At 44.7% G+C, this 19,507-nt stretch overlaps 1 protein-coding gene across 1 annotated transcript in view; it reads left to right on the top strand.

The window, feature by feature from the left end:
* The first annotated feature begins 822 nt into the window (after positions 1-822).
* Positions 823-19,507, top strand: part of MAPK1 (mitogen-activated protein kinase 1) — a 100,930-nt gene continuing 82,245 nt past the window's right edge. The window contains exon 1 of the mRNA XM_066365456.1: positions 823-1,160. Within this exon, the coding sequence (XP_066221553.1) occupies positions 1,042-1,160 (119 nt within the window). The 5' untranslated portion in view covers positions 823-1,041. The remainder of the gene's footprint in view (positions 1,161-19,507) is intronic.

Raw genomic sequence — 19,507 nt, 5'->3', positions numbered from 1 at the left:
TCAACCTACTTCAGCAGGTCCTCAGATAAGGTTAATTGGTTATACTGATTGATGACATGGTATAAGAACTTAATTCGTTTATATCAATTAGCCTGTGGTAAAACGATTTCCTTATATCTACTTTCCCTTGACGTCTCAGAATCTTTCCACAATGTTAACTGACAACTTACTGTATCCCCCTAACCCTTTACTCTGCTTCACATTTCTTCACAGTAGTTATCACAATCGAGCATCTCCTAGAATGTAACTTCTATGAGGGCGGATGCCCAGGAACTTGGTAGGTGCTCGACAAACACTTGTTGAAGGAACCTCTGTCTCATTAGAGGATCCTCCCACCTTTGTGTTTTACACTTTCTCAGTATGCAGATGTCTTTCTCGGTCATGCCTTTCGTTTTCTGTCTTGGTCTCAACGCCTCTAAGTTTGTGTGGGGGACACAGGCTCTCACAGGCCTGGCAGAGGCCCGCAGTCCCTGTGTGGCCCGTCGCTGTCCCTCACGCGCTGTCCAGGGTAGCTCTATGGCTCAGTCAGGACCACACTCCAAGCTTTCCCTGCCTCTGACCCCCCTCTCAAGATCAGTCCTGGGCGTTCTTTTTCGAGGTCTCGCCAACTTCCTGTCCCTCAAGAGCCACCTCCAGTGCAGACTCCCCCCACTAGCGCACGTGACCTCATAGGGTGGTGCCGCGGCAGCCATGCTCCGCCCTGAGTTCTCCGCTTCCGCCGGGCCTCACAGCCCCGCCCCCATGCCGCAGAAATCCAATCCTCGCGCACGCTTCTTGGCCCCGCCCTAGCGCCTCCTCAGCGTGCGCCCCTCCCTCCGCCCGCCGGCCCGCCCGTCAGTCAGGCAGGCAGGCAATCGGTCCGAGTTGCTGTGTGCTCCACAGCTTTCCTGAGCGGCGCCGTCCTTGCTTCTTCCCGGTCAACGGCGGCGGCTGCACCAGCGGCGGCGCGGTCCCTCCGGGAGGCGCGGTGTGGGCCGAGCGACGGCCGCGGAGCGTCAAGCCCAGCGCGGCGGAGGCGGCGGCGGCGGCCCGGCAGCCAACATGGCGGCGGCGGCGGCAGCGGGCGCGGGCCCAGAGATGGTCCGCGGGCAGGTGTTCGACGTGGGGCCGCGCTACACTAACCTCTCGTACATTGGCGAAGGCGCCTACGGCATGGTGTGGTGAGTATCCACGTCCACCCGCAGGCCTGGCCGCGCCCGCCCACCCCAGCTCTCGGGGCCGCAGCGGACGCAGCCGCGGCCTCGTCCGCGACTGGGCCTCCCGCGCCACCGCGGTCCGCGCGTTGTGTCTTCGGGAGGTGCCCTGCGGCTGGTCGAGGTTTGGGTGGTGGTCACGGCACTTCGCGGGCCGGCCTTCGCTCGTCGCGGAGAGGGGCGGGGGCCAGGACCGCGGGTCCTCTGGACCAAGGCGCAGGGCGGATTTTAGAGCCGAGATCCTCAGGAAGGGAACAGAAGAAACCTATCCCTACCACCCGCTCCCAATTTGCCAGCTTGGTGGTCTTCATCATGACATCCGATTGTAAAGCGGTGAATTCCTCCCGATGCTTGTCAGTAGTGCGGGGGCCTCGTTGGGTGAAAGCGGTCGCCTCGGCTTGTGTGCAGAACACCGAAATGGTAATGTTTCCCTCACCTCGCCTGTGTTTCTGCGGACGGCTTTCATTAAATATCTTCAGTGGTGCTAATGTTGCTTTCCTGCGCAGGCTTTCTAAAAAGTATCAGTGGCACCAGCGTCAGTTGTGGAATATTTCAATCTTGAAGTTTTAAAATGTATTTTAATATCGTACTGTTGACGTTTCGGGAAGGATAAGTCAGCATCGCTGATTTTATTAAAGAGTTGTTTGGAGTTGGGCCTAATTTTGCTCTTTTTTTTTTCTTCTTAATCCCGAATGAGCTCTCTTAGCAGTGTAAATGCATCCAGACGTTATAGCACAATTACTGTGGACTTTTACTGTTAATGTGTTAATGGCCGATATATAAGTAGCCTTAATGGAGTTCTTGCAGAGTCACACGCCAGCTCCCTCATCTTAATTCAGATCCCTTAGAAAGGTAGAATGAGGGTGACGGCACTGTTTTTATTAGAACCGACTCCCTGTAGTGTTTTATGCTGATAAAGACGTGTGGAAGTGTAGATTCCCTTACACCTAGATCTTGTGACTGTGCCTTTTGTGTTGAATGAAGAAAGCAAACTAATATTTATTGCACACTTCGTGGCAGATACTGTGCAAGGTATGTTAATCGCATTTTATTTGAACAGCCACCTTGAAGGAAGGAAAGATGGTGAGGAAAGTATTCCTAAGGTCATAAAACTAAAGAGTCAGACATGAAAATGTGGACTGAGATCCTATTTCAAATGCTGCAGTTCATTACACCCTGCTGTCTTTAGTTTTACTAATAATTTTATAATTTTGGTATATTTTACTGTTATAAGCAAATCTATTTCAGAAATGTATTCAAATCTGAATGATCATAATTTTAGAAATGTCATAGAGGATATATTTTACCAGCTATGTTAGCTATACTAGTTAAAGTTCTTACTTCAAAACAAAGACTTTAAAAAAATGTTTGTTGATTTTAGAGTTAGAGGGGAAGGGAGAGAGAGAGACAGGAACATCGATCTGCTCCTGTATGTTTCCTGACTACGATTGAACCAGCAATGTCTGTGCTTTGGGACAATGCGCTAACCAACTGAGCTATCATGCCAGGGCTAAAAAAATAAAAGACTTTAATTCAATATTGGGTATTATTATCTTAGGAGCAAAATACTTCACAGTATACAACTGTGGAAATTAACATGACCTCAGAGGTTTAGGAGCTAAAAGAGAAATTAAGTTAGGTCAGGCCTAAAAGAAATAAGGTACTAGAAAATAATGGAGAGAAAATACTACCTGCAGCATGACTTCTGTCATACATCTGATTGCTGTGGCACCTGCTAGAAAGTATGCCAGTAAATTTCTCATTATGAGAGTTTCAGAATTGCCCATCATGGCCTGACCAGACGGTGGCGCAGTGGATAGAGCGTTGGACTGGGATGCGGAAGACCAAGGTTCGAGGCCCCGAGGTCGCCAGCTAAAGCACGGGCTCATCTGGCTTGAGCAAAAAGCTCACCAGCTTGGACCCAAAGTTGCTGGCTCAAGCAAGGGGTTACTCGGTCAGCTGAAGGCCCACGGTCAAGGCACATATGATAAAGCAATCAATGAACAACTAAGGTGTCACTGCAAAAAACTTATGATTGATGCTTCTCATCTCTCTCCATTCCTGTCCGTCTGTCCCTGTCTATCCCTCTCTCTGACTCTCTCTCTGTCCCTGTAAAAAACAAACAAACAAACAAAAAAAGAATTGCCCATCATGTCCTTTGGCTCCCCCCCTTTTTAAATTAGCATCTATAATAGGAATGAAAATAATCTTTAGATTTACGACTTTTTTTTTTTTTTTTTTTTTTTTCATTTTTCTGAAGCTGGAAACAGGGAGAGACAGTCAGACAGACTCCCGCATGCGCCCGACCGGGATCCACCCGGCACGCCCACCAGGGGGCGACGCTCTGCCCACCAGGGGGCGATGCTCTGCCCATCCTGGGCGTCGCCATGTTGCGACCAGAGCCACTCTAGCGCCTGGGGCAGAGGCCACAGAGCCATCCCCAGCGCCCGGGCCATCTTTTGCTCCAATGGAGCCTTGGCTGCAGGAGGGGAAGAGAGAGACAGAGAGGAAAGCGCGGCGGAGGGGTGGAGAAGCAAATGGGCGCTTCTCCTGTGTGCCCTGGCCGGGAATCGAACCCGGGTCCTCCGCACGCTAGGCCGACGCTCTACCGCTGAGCCAACCGGCCAGGGCGATTTACGACATTTTAATTGAAAGGGTTTTTTCTTGTATCTGACAGGATTTTTATTAGTCTGAAAATGATTTAGATCTGGTAACTATCAGTGCTGTAGACTTACTTGATCTAAGTCTCAGGTGAAATGCCTAATCCTCTTACTGTAATTTTCCTTTCCTTAAGTAAAATACAAATATAAATATAATTGGAATTAAAATCTTGGGTTCAGGTAGCTTTTTATCTTCAGGTTGACTATAGACCCTAATAAGACTTTAATCTAGTTGCACATTATTAGCATTTAATAAATGTTGATTAGCAATGCTGTGTTTACGGAGGGCTTCTTTTTACTATTATTTTTTTTGACAGAGAGGGACAGACAGACAGGAAGGAAGTCAGTGACCTTGGGCTTCAAGCCAGCAACCATGGGGTCATGTTTATGATCCCATGCTCAAGCCAGCGACCCCACGCTCAAGCAGCTTGAGCCTGCGACCTTGGGGTTTCAAACCTGGGTTCTTTGCTTCCCAGTTTGACTCTATCCACTGCGCCACCTCCTGGTAAGGCTATGGAGGGCTTCTTGATTGAAATGTTAATACTAGAATAGTGATTTTTTTTTATCGCTGGATTTGAGTAAGAGAGAGAGACATAGATTTGTTCTTCCACTTTTTTATGCATTCATTGGTGGTTTCTTGTATGTGCTCTGCTCTGAATATACAATCTTGAAGTATCAGGGTGATGCCCTAACCAGCTAAACTGGGAGGCCAGGACTGAGTAGTGATATTTTAAGGAACGTAGTGCTTCCAGAAGTTTTTAAGGATTCTCAAGCATTTTTTTTAAATCAAGGTGGGGAGGGAGGGAAGAAGGAAGGAAGGAAAGAAAGGAAGGAAGGAAGGAGAGAGATGAGAAACATCAATTTGTAGTTGCATCTCTTTAGTTGTTCATTGATTGCTTCTCATATGTGCCATGCTGTGGAGTGGGGGTGGGGGCTCTAGCCGAGCCAGTGACCCCTTGCTCAAGCTGATGACCTTGGGCTCAAGCCAGCAATCTTGGGCTTAAACCAGTGACTGGACACTCAGGATGGCACACCCATGCTCAAGCTGGTGACCTCGCAGTTTGAAACCAGGACGTCAGCATCCCAGGCTGATCCTCTATCCACTGCGCTACCACTGGTCAGGCTCAATCAAGCATTTTAATTGCATTTCCTGAATCAGTTCATTAGAAATTTTTCCTTTTCTGTGTCGAGCTCTTTCCTAATCATTATGTGGAGGATATAAAGAGTGGAATTGCATTGGACCTTTAAGAGGGGTTGTAATTTTGACAGACAGGTAATAGGTACAAGTCCTGGATAAGTACTTAGGTGGCAAATTGTAGAGGACTTTAAAGGCAAAACTGATTTTGTGTATTTGTGCAGTGGAGAAGCATCAGTGTTTTTTAAAGGAGGCAGTCACATGGTCAAATTTTAAAATTTTAGGGAAAGATAGAGCAACACTGATGGAAATGATTAAAAAAAAACTGAAGTGGGGCCTGACCTGTGGTGGCGCAGTGGATAAAGCGTCGACCTGGAAATGCTGAGGTCGCCGGTTCAAAACCCTGGGCTTGCCTGGTCAAGGCACATATGGGAGTTGATGCTTCCAGCTCCTCCCCCCCTTCTCTCTCTCTGTCTCTCCTCTCTCCCTGTTTCTCCCTCTCCTCTCTAAAATGAATAAAGAAAAAAATAAAATAAAAAAAGAAATTAGAACCATCTTTAAAAAAAAACAAAAAACTGAAGTGGGAGTCAATTAGGCTCTTATAAGTGTCTAGAAGAAAAGTAAGGTAGTTGCAGTGGAAGGTAGCAAAACGTGAAAGACCTTTTAAAGATAGGGCTCTTGCCAAGAGAGTGGTGGAAAGACTTAATCATGGCAAATATAGGAAGAAGCAAATGATGAGATTCCTAAAGGGTAAGAGGCTGAGAGAGGTGGGAAATTTTATTTGAGAGCGATTTCTGAGACAAGTTGGCTTAGTGATTTACTGGATATGGGCATAGTTCATTCCACTACTTCTAGCTTGGGAGCCTGGTAGGCTGGTGGTGCCATTATCCAAGAAGGAATACCATCGGTAGAGCAGGTTTGTTGGTGAGAAATAGTGAGCTCTGATTTGGGCTGAGTTTGTGGTGCCTGTTGGCCATTTAGGCTATATACAGAAGGCATCTTGAAGTTTATAAGAGGAAAGTAAAACCTGGAGATGAAAATTTGTGTAAGTTTTAGTCTTGCATAGATGGGCACAGATTTCTAATTTGAGGTTATTGATTAGGTGAAATTGCAAGCAGATGTGGGATATGTTCATTTGTTTAGTAAACAATCCATATTCAGTATTTTTTATTTATTTTTATTTATTCATTTTAGAGAGGAGAGAGAAAGGGAGAGAGAGAGACAGAGAGGGAGAGAGAGAGGAGAGAGAAACAGAGAGAGAAGGTGGGGAGGAGCTGGAAGCATCAACTCCTATATGTGCCTTGACCAGGCAAGCCCAGGGTTTCAAACCGGCGACCTCAGCATTTCCAGGTCGACGCTTTATCCACTGCGCCACCACAGGTCAGGCAACATTCAGTAGATTTTTAAAGGGGTCCATTATCCTAGAAATGTTAAGAGCCATTGAGGTAGAATAGAAAGACTGAAGAGGAAACTATGGCAAATAGATACTTCAAGAAGTAGGCAAAGGAAGAAGAACCTAAGGACTGATGAGATGTATAAGAGTCAGGAAAAAAAAGAAAGAAGGTTAGGAGAGGAGAAATTGAAGTTGTATGCTTGGTCATCTAAGATAAATACTTTGGATAAATTAAATTTGGAACACTTTGAATATGACTGAGGTCATATGGTCAAGTCTGTAGATATATTACTTGAACCCTTGAGAGTAGATAAGATGAGGAAAAGTGTGAGAACTGAGCCAAAGGAAAGCCTGGCTTTTAGCTGTCAGTAGAGGGCAAGTTATAGAAGAGGACAGAGGAAATGTGGTCAGGGGGACCAGAGAACCCTGAGTGTACATTATCAAAGGAGCCAAGGGAAATAGTGGTCATTAAAATATTGATATTGAATTTTGATATAGAGCAACAAAGCTGCTTGAAGACAAAACTATTGGATTTGTTGACTTTCAGCTCTTCCCACCCCCCCCCCCCCCAAAAAAAACAACCATGGTTCTAACCATCACAATCTTGATGGCACAGTATTCTGATACTAACGTTTTTATGATTTTGACAAACTAGTAGAACTACCATTTAGTTGGCACTTTCTATTGTTTTGGTTTTTTAACCATACATTAATTCTCATAAGCACATTGCAAAGGTGTTTACTTTGTAATTGAGGAAATGAGACACAGAGAGGTCAGTTAACTTGCCCAAGGACATACAGCTAGGAAGTGATAGAGTATCCCAGTCTTGTCTGGTTCTTTTTTTTTTTTTCTTTTACAGAGACAGACTCAGAGAGAGGGGTAGATAGGGACGGACAGACAGGAACGGAGAGAGATGAGAAGCATCAATCATTAGTTTTTCGTTGCGACATCTTAGTTGTTCATTGATTGCTTTCTCATATGTGCCTTGACCGTGGGCCTTCAGCAGACCGAGTAACCCCTTGCTCAAGCCAGCGACCTTGGGCCCAAGCTGGTGAGCTTTGCTCAAACCAGATGAGCCTGTGCTCAAGCTGGCGACCTCAGGGTCTCGATCCTGGGTCCTCCGCATCCCAGTCCGACACTCTATCCACTGCTCTATCCACTGCGCCTGGTCAGGCTGTCTGGTTCTTAAGTGACACTCAATCAGAGATTAGAGTTGAAAAAAATACATGCTTTCAATAATAGAAAATAACTGTTATCTGCTTTTACTTATATCAATTTTTAGTCTTCTAAAAAACCTTTTATGTAAGATTATTATTCACTCAGAAAGCATTTATTGATCACCTTTTTATGTTTCACATGGGGCCCTAGCCGGTTGGCTCAGTGGTAGAGCATCGGCCTGGCGTGCAGGAGTCCTGGGTTTGATTCCCGGCCAGGGCCCATCTGCTTCTCCACCCCTCCCCCTCTCCCTCCTCTCTGTCTCTGTCTTCCTCTTCCACAGCCAAGGCTCCATTGAAGCAAAGTTGGCCCGGGCGCTGAGGATGGCTCTGTGGCCTCTGCCTCAGGTGCAATGACTGGTTGTAACAGAGCAATGCCCCAGATGGGCAGAGCATCGCCCCCTGGTGGGCGTGCTGGGTGGATCCCGGTCAGGTACATGCAGGAGTCTGTCTGCCTCCTCATTTCCAACTTCAGAAAAATACAACCCCCCCCCAAAAAACAACAACAAAAACTAGGAACAAATCCCTATGCACACTGCACATATTTTAAAGTAAAAAAACAAAACGGGAACAAGTACAATATTTAAAATAAAGAACAAGTAAGTTTAAATCAACAAACTGACCAGTATTTAAATGGGAACTATGGGCCTGCTTTTGGTTAATGAGATGGTTAATGTCCGGTTCCATATTTGTCACTGCTAGCCGTAACAAGTGATATGAGGGGTGCATCCCGCGTCACCGGAAGTAGTACTATACGTGAGTGCCACCGCCGCCACATAGAGTGCTCCAGGAGCATAGGATGCATCTGCTCCTCTCACTGACCACCAACGAAAGAGGTGCCCCTTCCGGAAGTGCGGTGGGGGCCGGATAAATGGCCTCAGGGGGCTGCATGTGGTGTAGTCTGGAGACCCCTGTTCTAGGTAAAGGAAAATGTACATGCAAAGGCATAGAAATTTGAAAACAGCGCATTGGGTCAGGAAAACCACAGATTCTTTGAGATGTCAGGAGTATAGGTTACCTTAGGGAGAAAGCTGGAGTTGAGACAGGTAGGATAGGCAGGATCAAATCCTGAAGGACACTGTGTATTAAGGAGTTTGGACTTGATTTTATAAGTTAGAGTCATTAAAAGATGGATGGCCCTTTTTCTCATCAAAAAAATTTTTTTTAATTCAGTGAGAGGAGGGGAGGCAGAGAGACAGACTCTGGCATTCACCCTGACTGGGATCCACCTGACAGACCCACTAAGGGGTGATGCTTTGGCCTTCTGAGGTGTTGCTCAGCAACTGAGCTCTTCTTAGCACCATGGAGCCACCCTCAGTGCCTGGGGCCAACTCACTCCAGTTGAGCCATGGCTGCAGGAGGACAAGAGAGAGAAGAGTGAGATGAGGAGGACAAGAGAGAGAAGAGTGAGATGAGGAGGGGTGGAGTAGCAGGTGGGTGTTTCTTCTCTGTGCCCTGACTGAGAATTGAACCCAGGACATCTACACACTGGGCCAACACTCTACCACTGAGCCAACCAGCCAGGGCCTTTCTCATCAAATTTTGTGAATTGTGTTTGCATTTGGCACTCTCTCTCTCTCTTTCTCTTTTTGTAGTTGATTTTAGTGAGAGGAAGGGAGAGAGCATGAGAGACAGTAACATCTGTTCCTGTATGTGCTCTGACCAGGGATCAAACTGGCAACCTCTGTGCTTTGGGACAATGTTCCAACCAACCAAACCAGCTGCTTTTGTCTCTCTTATACTTCCACTGTGCTACTCTTTTCTTTCTGCTTATCTAGAGGTTCATAGTGGGTGTGTTTTTAACAACTGTCCAGGGGTTTGAAATGTATGTGGGCATGTAGACTTCTCTTTAGTTGTTAAGTTGGTTGAGGGTGTTATTGGCCTTGATGTGGATGTGGTGGAGGCAGACATATTAAACAACATGGAATGCATGGTCTAGTCCTTCCGCTAGAGAATTGTCCTGTCAAGATAGCAGTAGTACATTCCCCCAATCCACTTCCAAGAGAGACTGGGCTCTATTCAAGTCTTGCTTTCCTTCCTTGAAGGCTCGTCTGCTCTATAAACTTGCCCTTATTACTCCCTGCTGTACCCCTTCCTTCCTTCCTTCCTTCCTTCCTTCCTTCCTTCCTTCCGTCCTTCCGTCCTTCCGTCCTTCCGTCCTGGAACTTGGCTGGGTATTTGCATCACCTGTTTGAAAGGCAGGACCAGCAGTAGTATGTATCATCTATAAAGCTGAAGACTTGGAAGCAGATCTGGATTCAGATTCTTAGTTTTGCTGGTTAACTGTTGATCTCAGTTAACTGTTAATTTAAATTTTTTTTAAGATGAGAGGAGGGGAGATAGTGGGTTAGACTCCCGCATGCACCCCTCCCGGGATCTACTTGGCAACCCCATCTGAGACAATGCTTGAGTACTGAGCTATTTTTAGCACCTGAGGCTGATGTGCTTGGACCTACCAAGCTATCCTCAGTGCTCCTATCCTCAGTGCCTGTGGTCATGCTCAAACCAGTTAAACCATTGGCTGTGGGAAGGAAGAGGGAGAGGAAGGGGTGAAGGAGGAGGAGGGAAGAGAAGCAGATAGTTTCTTACCCTGTATGCCCTGACTGGGAATTGAATCCGGGATGTCCATACACTGAACCAACACTATCCACTGAGCAACTGGCCAGGGTGTAATTTTTAATAAAATAGTCTTTTGAACGCTTTTTGGAGCTCAAAGGTGTGAGGAGACCAATTTATATGAGCAATAGAAATTCCAGTGTTTCTGAACAGAGTTTTGAGTGCAAATAAAACACAGCACAAAATTAATTTTGATATTTATAACATCCCTAAATAAAATGTATTCCTCATTTACATTAATGTACTTACTAAGTTCAAAACAAAATAAAACAGACACAAAAAAACAGGTCCTGGCTGGGTTGCTCTGTGGATAGAGCGTTGTCCTGGCACACCAAGGTCACAAGTATGATCCCCAGTCAGGACACATACAAGAAGCAACCAATGAGTGCACAACTAAGTGGAGCAAGGAGCTGACGCTTCTCTCTCTCCCTTCCTCTCCCTCCATTTTTCCTCTCTCCCTACCTCCCCCTCTCTACCTCTCTACCTCTTCCTTTCACTCCTTCCCCCATTCTTCTCCCCCTCACCCTCCCTTCTCCCATCCCTCCCCCTCATTCCTTCCCTCTCCCTCCCTCCATTTCTTCCTCTCCCTCTCCCTCCCTTCCTTTCCCCCCTTTCTCTCTCTCATATCAAAAGAAAAATTTAAAAAACAAAACAAAGAACTGATTTGCCAAATAAACATCCAGAGCTACGCCATCCTATATCCAACCCACTTCACCCACCTGCCTACCTAACCCTGAGGTGCTGTTTATCCCTTTTTGTTTCTGTTTTCTTAGTTACTTCTTGGGGCTCCTACACATTGGAAGCCAACAGGGTAGATGTTTTCCAAGGTCCCTCTCAGATTCTCAGTCTTAGGGAAGGCTCTGACTTCTAAACCCTTGGCCAAGTGGTGTGTAGGGGTAAGCTGTATGAAATATGCCATGAACTGACTAATCTTTGTTGCAAGCCTGCCTGCTTTAGGTTCTGTGGTGTAAAATTTATTTTTTAGCAAGAGAGACAGAGAGAGGGACAGACAGGAAGGGAGAGAGATGAGAAATATCAATTCTTCATTGCAGCACCTTAGTTGTTCATTGATTACTTTCTTTTATGTGCCTTTACTGGAGGGCTACAGCAGAGCAAGTGACTTTGCTCAAGCCAACGACCTTGGGCTTCAAGCCAGCAACCTTGGGCTTCAAACCAGCGACCTTTGGGCTCAAGCTGGTGACCTTGGGGTTTTGAATCTGGGTCTTCCCGCCCCAGTCCAACGCTCTATCCACCGTGCCACTGCCTGGTTAGGCTGAATCTGATTCTTGCAGGGAGAGAATCTAATTCAGCTTGGGATAACGTTCACCTCTGTCCAGTCAGCAGAGGCCCAAGCTCGAGTCATTTGGTAAGGCTGGGTGGGCATTTCTAGGGTATGAGCAGTGGGTGGAAGTGGTCAGAAGATGTCTCCAGTGATTACTGGTTTGACAGGTTTAAGTTCTTGGTGCTGCCTTCCCTGCTCTTCTCCAGGCTGGAATCCTTCTGCACTGTTGGAGCCTGTAGGGAAAAGTGAAGTGATGAGAGGGGAGTAATTGAGGCAGTAGAAAGGTTTTGGGCTGCTTTTAGGGCTCTTTTGCCTTCCTGCCTCTGGCAGTAGGGGAGTGGCAGCTAAACTGGGTGGTATCTTTAAATTTTATAAAATATATGACATACATGTGAGTTATGCAGCCTAATTAAACACCTAAGACCTCACCACCTACTGAGTGACTTCTTGACCAGATTGACTGAAGCCAGCATTCGGAAACCTGGCCACAGTCCTCATCCCAGAGTTTTATCTTCTTTCTGGGAGTCTGTATGAGCGTGGGCTTTGAACTATGTATTATGTGATTTAAACCTTGTTTTCTTCACCTGTAGTAAGGGGATAGTGATACATACTTCAGTGTTGTGACAATTAAGTGAGCTATGTGTAGGTGAAGTGCTGAGCACGCAATCTCTGTTAATGATCTAATTGTTGTTATTCCCTTGAAGTAAACAGGCTTGGCAAGACCCAAGTTTTTTTCAGTTGTCAAAAAAATAAAATAAATGAACCCAGAGCTGCCATGCCAAAGGCACTACCTAGCATGTCTTATGCCTCAAATCTTTGGAATGTTAAAGCAGGGTATAATAACGTTTGGACTGGTACTAAAGCAACCTTCTGCCCCAAAGAAAATGGTTTGCAAAGATAAGAAGAAAGCAGATATTTTGACTTCTGGAGGACTGATGACTTCCAGACTGAAAATTAACATTGTTTAGAATTAGTATCACTGTGGATTGTTACCAGCACCAGTAGAAATGCTTTCCTTCTGCTGATGTAACTGTTCTCCTTCCCCTTCTTATAAATACTCATTGCCTTTGTCTCCTAATTGGAACACTATTTGGACTACTGCCTGCACCTGTGCCTCAGAATAGCTGTTCTTTTTTTTTTTCCCCCAAGTGGAAGGAGGGAAGATAGACAGACTCCCGCATGTGCCCTGACTGGGACCCACCAGCAACCTCTGTCGGGGTTCAGTGCTCTGCCCATCTGGGGCCATGCTCATAACTGAGCTATTTTTAGCACCTGAGGCGAAGGCTGCACAGAGCCATTCTCAGCACCCGTTGTCAATGTGCTCGAACCAATCAAGCCATGGATGAGGGAGGGGAAGAGTGGTAGAAAGAGAGAGAAAGGGAAAAAGAAAGAGAGAGGGAGAGAAGGGGGAGGGGTGGAGAAGCAGATGATTGCAATGGCCCCAGGTGAGCAAAACATTGCCCCATAGGGGTCTTGCTGGTTGGATCCTGGTTGGGGCACATGCAAGAGTCTGTTTCTCTGCCTCCCCACTTCTCACTTCAGAAAAAAATTAAATAAATAAATAAAATTAATTAATAAGAAATGTTCTTGCTATTCTTAAGAGGCTAATTGTTCAATGAGAAACTTATTTCTTCATTCATATAGTCAAATAATATAGGGATGTGGATGTGAATGTGATGAGAAGGTGAAAACTTTGCAGACAGCACAGATATAGCCAGCCTCAAATGTACACTTACTAGTACTATAATATCTGGCTGATTACACAAATATTTCCTGAGCACCTACTATGTGAAATGTGTATTAGGTGGTAGGGATACAGCAGGAAACAAAGTCCTTGCTTTCAGGAAGTAGGGCTAATCCTTTGATTCACTTCTAGCTTACTTTCAAGCACATAACAGTTGTCCCAAAATTTTGTCCACAATTTTTAATATAAACTTCTTTTTTTTGTATTTTTCTGAAGCTGGAAACGGGGAGGCAGTCTCCCACATGCGCCCGACTGGGATCCATTCAGCACGCCCACCAGGGGGCGATGTTCTGCCCATCTGGGGCGTCTCTCTGTCGCGACCAGAGCCACTCTAGTGCCTGGGGCAGAGGCCAAGGAGCCATCCCCAGCGCCGGGGCTATCTTTTGCTCCAGTGGAGCCTCGGCTGCGGGAGGGGAAGAGAGAGACAGAGAGGAAGGAGAGGGGGAGGGGTGGAGAAGCAGATGGGCGCCTCTCCTGTGTGCCCTGGCTGGGAATCGAACCCGGGACTCCCGCACGCCAGGCTGACGCTCTACCACTGAGCCAACCGGCCAGGGCCTATAAACTTTTTTTTTTAGGTTTTTACTTATTTTAGAAGAGAGAGAGTGAGTGAGTGAGAAGTGGGGAGGAGCAAGAGCATAAATTCCCATATGTGCCTTGACCAGGCAAGCCCAGAGTTTTTGAATCAGTAACCTCAGTGTACCAGGTTGACACTTTATCCATTAAAAAATTTTTTTATTCATTGATTTTTTCGAGATAGAGGAAGGGAGTAAGAGAAAGAAAGAAAAAAAGAGAAACATTGATTTGTTGTTCTTCTTCATCCATGCATTTATTGATTGTCTCTTACATGTTTCTTGATGGGAGATCCATCCTGCAACCTTGGTGTATCAAGACGACGCTATCCAACTGAGCTATCTAGCCAGGCATCTCCATACTTTTCTAGCCTCTTATCCTTCATGCAATGCACTCTTGACAGATGCCTGACTTTCGCTCCTACTTGACTCAGAAGCAAAGGCCACCAGGCAAAAATAAAAAATCCCTTACATCCACTCAGTTTGGCATGGTTTCAACAGCAATGTCTGATCCTATAACACCCTTTCTTTTAACCCTTTGAGTAGTGAGTTTTTTCATGCTCACTGACCCCCAAGAGTGAGGTTTTTTTTCCCCCCAAAAATGATATTAGTTCCAGTTACAGTTTTATTAACTTAAAATCATGTTTGATTGATAACCAATTTATGGAAACAAGAAGAACATAAATTTGCCTTTTTTTAATGTTGCCTTACACATTTTTAAAATAAATCGATCATACTCTGGATGGTCAGGAGGCACAAGGACATACATGAACGTTTGTACTACTCAAAGGGTTAAGCTTGGGAGGAAGACAGACCTACTCTATCCTTTCCATCTTTAATCTTACCATACATACAATTGCTCTAGAGACAATGGATGTGCAATTATAAACTCAAGTCCTCCTTCCTTTCCTGGGACTTCCTCCCATAAATATCCCTTTTTCTAACACTGACAATCTTGTCAGCAGAACACAGATGATAAGATGAAACTCACAAGCCTGACCATGGTGGTGCAGTGGATATTGCATCGAACTGGGACACTGAGGACCCAGGTTTGAAACCCTGAAGTCGCCGGCTTAAGCATAGAATCATTGACATGATCCCATGGTCACTGGCTTGAACCTAAAGGTCGCTTGCTTGAGCAAGGGGTCACTGGTTCAGCTGGAGCTCACCGGTCAAAGCACATACTAGAAGCAATCAAAGAACAACTCACAACTAAAGTGCCACAACTACAAGTTGAATCTGCTCATTTATCTTCCTTCCTTTCTCTCTCACACACACACCAAAAAAAAAGATGAAATTCATGAAATTATAAAATAGAATCAAAGAGCCCTGGCTGATGCTTAAGCCTGCCCAGGAGGTTGCACAGTGAGTAGAGCATCAGACTGGATGCAGAAGACCCAGGTTCGAAACTCTGAGGTCGCTGGCTTAAGTGCAGACTCACCAGCTTGAGCATGGGGTCACTGGTTTGAGCATGGGATCATAGGCGTAACCCCATGGTCGCTAGCTTGAGCCCAAAGGTAGCTGACTTGAAGCCTAAGGTTGCTGGTTTGAGTTCAGTGTCGCTGGCTTGATCAAGGGGTTTCTTGCTCTGCTATAGCCCCCTAGTCAAGGCTCAGATGAGAAAGCAATCAATGAGCAACTAAGGTGCTACAACAAGGAATTGATGCTTCTCATCTCTCTTCCTCGTCTGACTTTGTCTCTGTTAAAAAAAAAGAAATAGCCCTGGCTGATGCTCAAATCAATTGAGCTATCCTCAGCACCTGAGGCCAACTCTTGGACCAGCCGAGCTATTCTCAGTACCCAGGGCTGACATTCAAACCAGTAGAAACACTGGCTGAGGGAGGAGGAGAGAGAGAGAAAGGGAGAGAAGCAGATGGTTGCTTCTCTTAGGTGCCCTGACCAGGGATTGAACCCAGGACATCCATATACCATGTCGACATACCTACTGAGCCAACTGGCCAAGGCGTAAAAGATTTTTAAAATCAACAAAAGAATACTTTTGCTGTAAAACATTTGTTGAAAATAAGTTTTTGTTACCCTAGCCAATACTCTTTCATTGTTTAGTCTTGAACTTTCTTATGCTCTGCTTTATAATCTGAAAGAGGATAGAGAACCTTTTGCTTTTCTCTCTTATAGTCAGGTTCTCTCAGGAATAGGTACTGCTCCCTTTGCTCCTGAGCTTGTCTTCTGTGTTCACTGCAGCCTGATTTCAGACCCAGCACTTCACTCAGAACTGATGCTTTGCACATTTTTTGTCTTTCTTAGTTTTGACCTTCTGGATTGGTAGCTTTTTCCTGGAGAGGAACTTCACAGCCCTCCTTCCCCCCCCAAAAAAAGATTTCGATATTTCTGGGAATTTGATGTTATAAATTTTCTTTTTTAAAAATTTCATCCATGCCTGACCAGGTGGTGGCACAGTGGATTGTGTCGGACTGGGATGCAGAGGACCCAGGTTCAGAATCCCGAGGTCTCCAGTTTGAGTGCTGGCTCATCCGGCTTGAGTGTGGGATCATAGACATGACCCCATGGTAGCGGGCTTGAGCAAGGGTTCACTTGCTCTGCTGTAGCCCCCCAACCCCCATCAAGGCACATATGAGAGAGCAACCAATGAACAATTAAGGTGCTGCAACGAAGAATTGATACTTCTCATCTCTCTCCCTTCCTATCTGTGTCCGTCCATCCGTCTGTCGTCATCCCCCCCCCCCCCGTCACACACACAAAAATGTTTCATTCACTTTGCTGAAATACACCTGTTTTTTTGAGTCTTTGATCCTTTGTTCTTAGTTCTTGGTCTGTCTTATGTTCAGTGCAATTTCTCTAGGTAACCTCATCCAAATTCCTACCTCCTGATGACTTCTCTCCTTAAAAAAAAAAAAAAAAGCCATTCCCTCCCAGGTCCTGACATAGTTTTTGTTTTTTTTTAATTGATTTTAGATAGAAACAGACAAGGTGAGAGAGAAGGTGGAAAGAGTGAGAAACATCAATTCATAGTTGCTTCACTTGAGCTGTTCATTGATTGCTTCTCGTACATGCCTTGACAGAGTAGGGGTGGGAGTGCTCAAGCCAAGCCCGTGACCCCCTTGCTCAAGCCAGCGACCTTGGGATTTTGTCGATGATCCCTCTCTCAAGCCAGCCAACTTGGGTTTTCAAACCTGGGCCCTCAGCATTCCAGGTCAACTCTGTCCACTGTGCCACTACTGGTCAGGTGGCACTGATGTAGTTCTGTCTTTTCCAGTTCTTGCCCACTGTTCTGCCCAACTTCATCTGCTCTACTGGACCAGTTCTCAGCAAGGCCTGGGTTTTTTTCCTTTTTCTCTTAAACCTACTAAATCCTTATACTATACTGTTGTATGCTGTTTTTCCCCCTTTCCATGTATCTGTGATTCCAACATGGAATGACAACTTAACATTATATTTTATTAAAAACAGATAGTTTATATAGCTGTTCCTCATACATTGGGCATTTGAATTGCTTCATTCACTAAAGTGATGTTGCTATAAACATTTTTTTTTTAATTTTTTATTTATTCATTTTAGAGAGGAGAGAGAGACAGAGAGAGGAGAGAGAGACAGGGGGAGGAGCTAGAAGCATCAACTCCCATATGTGCCTTGACCAGGCAAGCCCAGGGTTTCGAACCGGCGACCTCAGCATTTCCAGGTCTACGCTTTATCCACTGCGCCACCACAGGTCAGGCGCTATAAACATTTTTAATACAAACAGGCTCCCCATCCCCTTTGAGTAATTTTCTTGGAAGCTATTTCTGAAAAATGAGATGACCAGGTCAAAGTATATTTGTAGTATGTGGCCAGCCAGATTGTTCTCCAGAAAGAGCATTTGAATTTCTGCTGCTACTGTTAATCTTAAAAGTCCCTCTTTGTTCTTTCTGTTCTCTCTTGCTGTGACAACATGGTATTATTCTTTTATTTATAATTGAATAGAAGTGAGACAGAATTTTGTAGGTAGGTACCTTGTTTTTGGTTGTTTTTTTTTTTTTTTTTTTAACAGGGACAGAGAGAGAATCAGAGAGAGGGATAGATAGGGACAGAGAGAGATGAGAAGCATCAATCATTAGTTCTTTGTTGCAACACCTTAGTTGTTCATTGATTGCTTTCTCATATGTGCCTTGAGCGCGGGCCTTCAGCAGACCAAGTAACCCATTGCTTGAGCCAGTGACTTTGGGTCCAAACTGGTGAGCTTTTTGCTCAAGCCAGATGAGCCTGCGCTGAAGCTGGCGACCTCGGGGTCTTGAACCTGGGTCCTCTGCATCCTAGTCCGACGCTCTATCCACTGCGCCACCGCCTGGTTAGGCTGTTTTTAAGGCTAAACTTTATTCTATGTTTTACTCACTTAACTGGTATCTGAACTGTATTTAAGTTATTGGACCATTTATGTACTAGAAGGTGGGGTATTGTTTACTTTCTAAAAGCTTTAAAAATATATGATCAAATTTATCAACTAATGTTTTGCTTCAGAATTAGTGACATATACTAAAGCTTTTTAAAAATTCATTTTAGAGAAGAGAGACAAACAGAGAAGGGTGAGAGGAGGAGGAAGCATCAACTCCCATATGTACCTCGACCAGGCAAGCCCAGGGTTTCGAACCAGCCACATCAGCTTCCCAGGTCGATCCTTTATCCACTGTGCCACCACAGGTCAGGCTACTAAGGCTTTTAACCTTTAAATTTAGCTTTTTACCTATGTAGAATTATTGTGGAGAAGAGTGTTACATTTAGATGCTTTATTTTATTTATCTTGTTCCATATTAGTGGCATAGGTTTTATCAGAATTTATAAATTGCTTTCTACTTTGTCTACTTTCACATGAATTTTCATATTAAGCGGATAGATGTTTACTTAGGTCTTTCTGGAAGCTAGTTGTTCCATTTGTCTAGCTATTTTTAAGTGTACCTGACATTATAAGGCTTTTTATTCTTGTTTTCCCCATATCTCTACTTTTTAATTTCTTAGCAGGGCTTTCTACCTTGAATCCTTGTTAAATCCCCTACTTTGGAGAAGTGCATTGGCTACAATAAAAAATACCAAGATACTTTTTTTCCTCCCTCTTCTCTACCCCCAAAACTCAGAGCCAGTTTTTGTCTATTTGCTCTAGGCTCTTGTCTGTTTTGCCTTCCTTACCTTGGCTCTATTAGCTCTCTCCACAGTGAAGGGATCTTTTGTATCAACACCTGATATAGTGATCTGTAAAAAGAAGGATTTTTTAAAAATGTGAGAAATATTTCTGAGAAATATGTTATAATAATTAAGTCAAATATTAATGTGAGGACCATGGTTGTCTTTCTTTTCTTTTTCTTTTTTTTTTTAAGATATCTAATTTCAGGACATCTTCACCCTAAAATGAAACCCTGAACCCCTTAGCAGTCACTCTCATTTTCTCCCTATCAACCAAGTTGTCTTGTCTCCCTGCCAATGTGGAGCTCTTTGAGTATTTATGTATCCTTTTGCATTCTTTCTTCTTTATCTTTCTACATACATTTTACTATTTTTAAGTTGTCAGGATTTATTTTTCAGAGTCATTATCTACTATTTGACATATACTCAAAATCGATTTAGAGAATAATTGTGTTTACTTATTTTTAATTTTCTCAGTTGTGCCCAAGTGTGTATTTTCTTCAAATTCTATTTCTATATCTTTCTTTTTTTTAAATCGATTTTAGAGACAGAAGAAGGAAGAGAGAGACAG

Source organism: Saccopteryx leptura, chromosome 2, assembly GCF_036850995.1.
Source record: "Saccopteryx leptura isolate mSacLep1 chromosome 2, mSacLep1_pri_phased_curated, whole genome shotgun sequence".
Lineage (NCBI taxonomy): Eukaryota > Metazoa > Chordata > Mammalia > Chiroptera > Emballonuridae > Saccopteryx > Saccopteryx leptura.
This window is presented reverse-complemented; position numbering and strand designations above follow the sequence as displayed.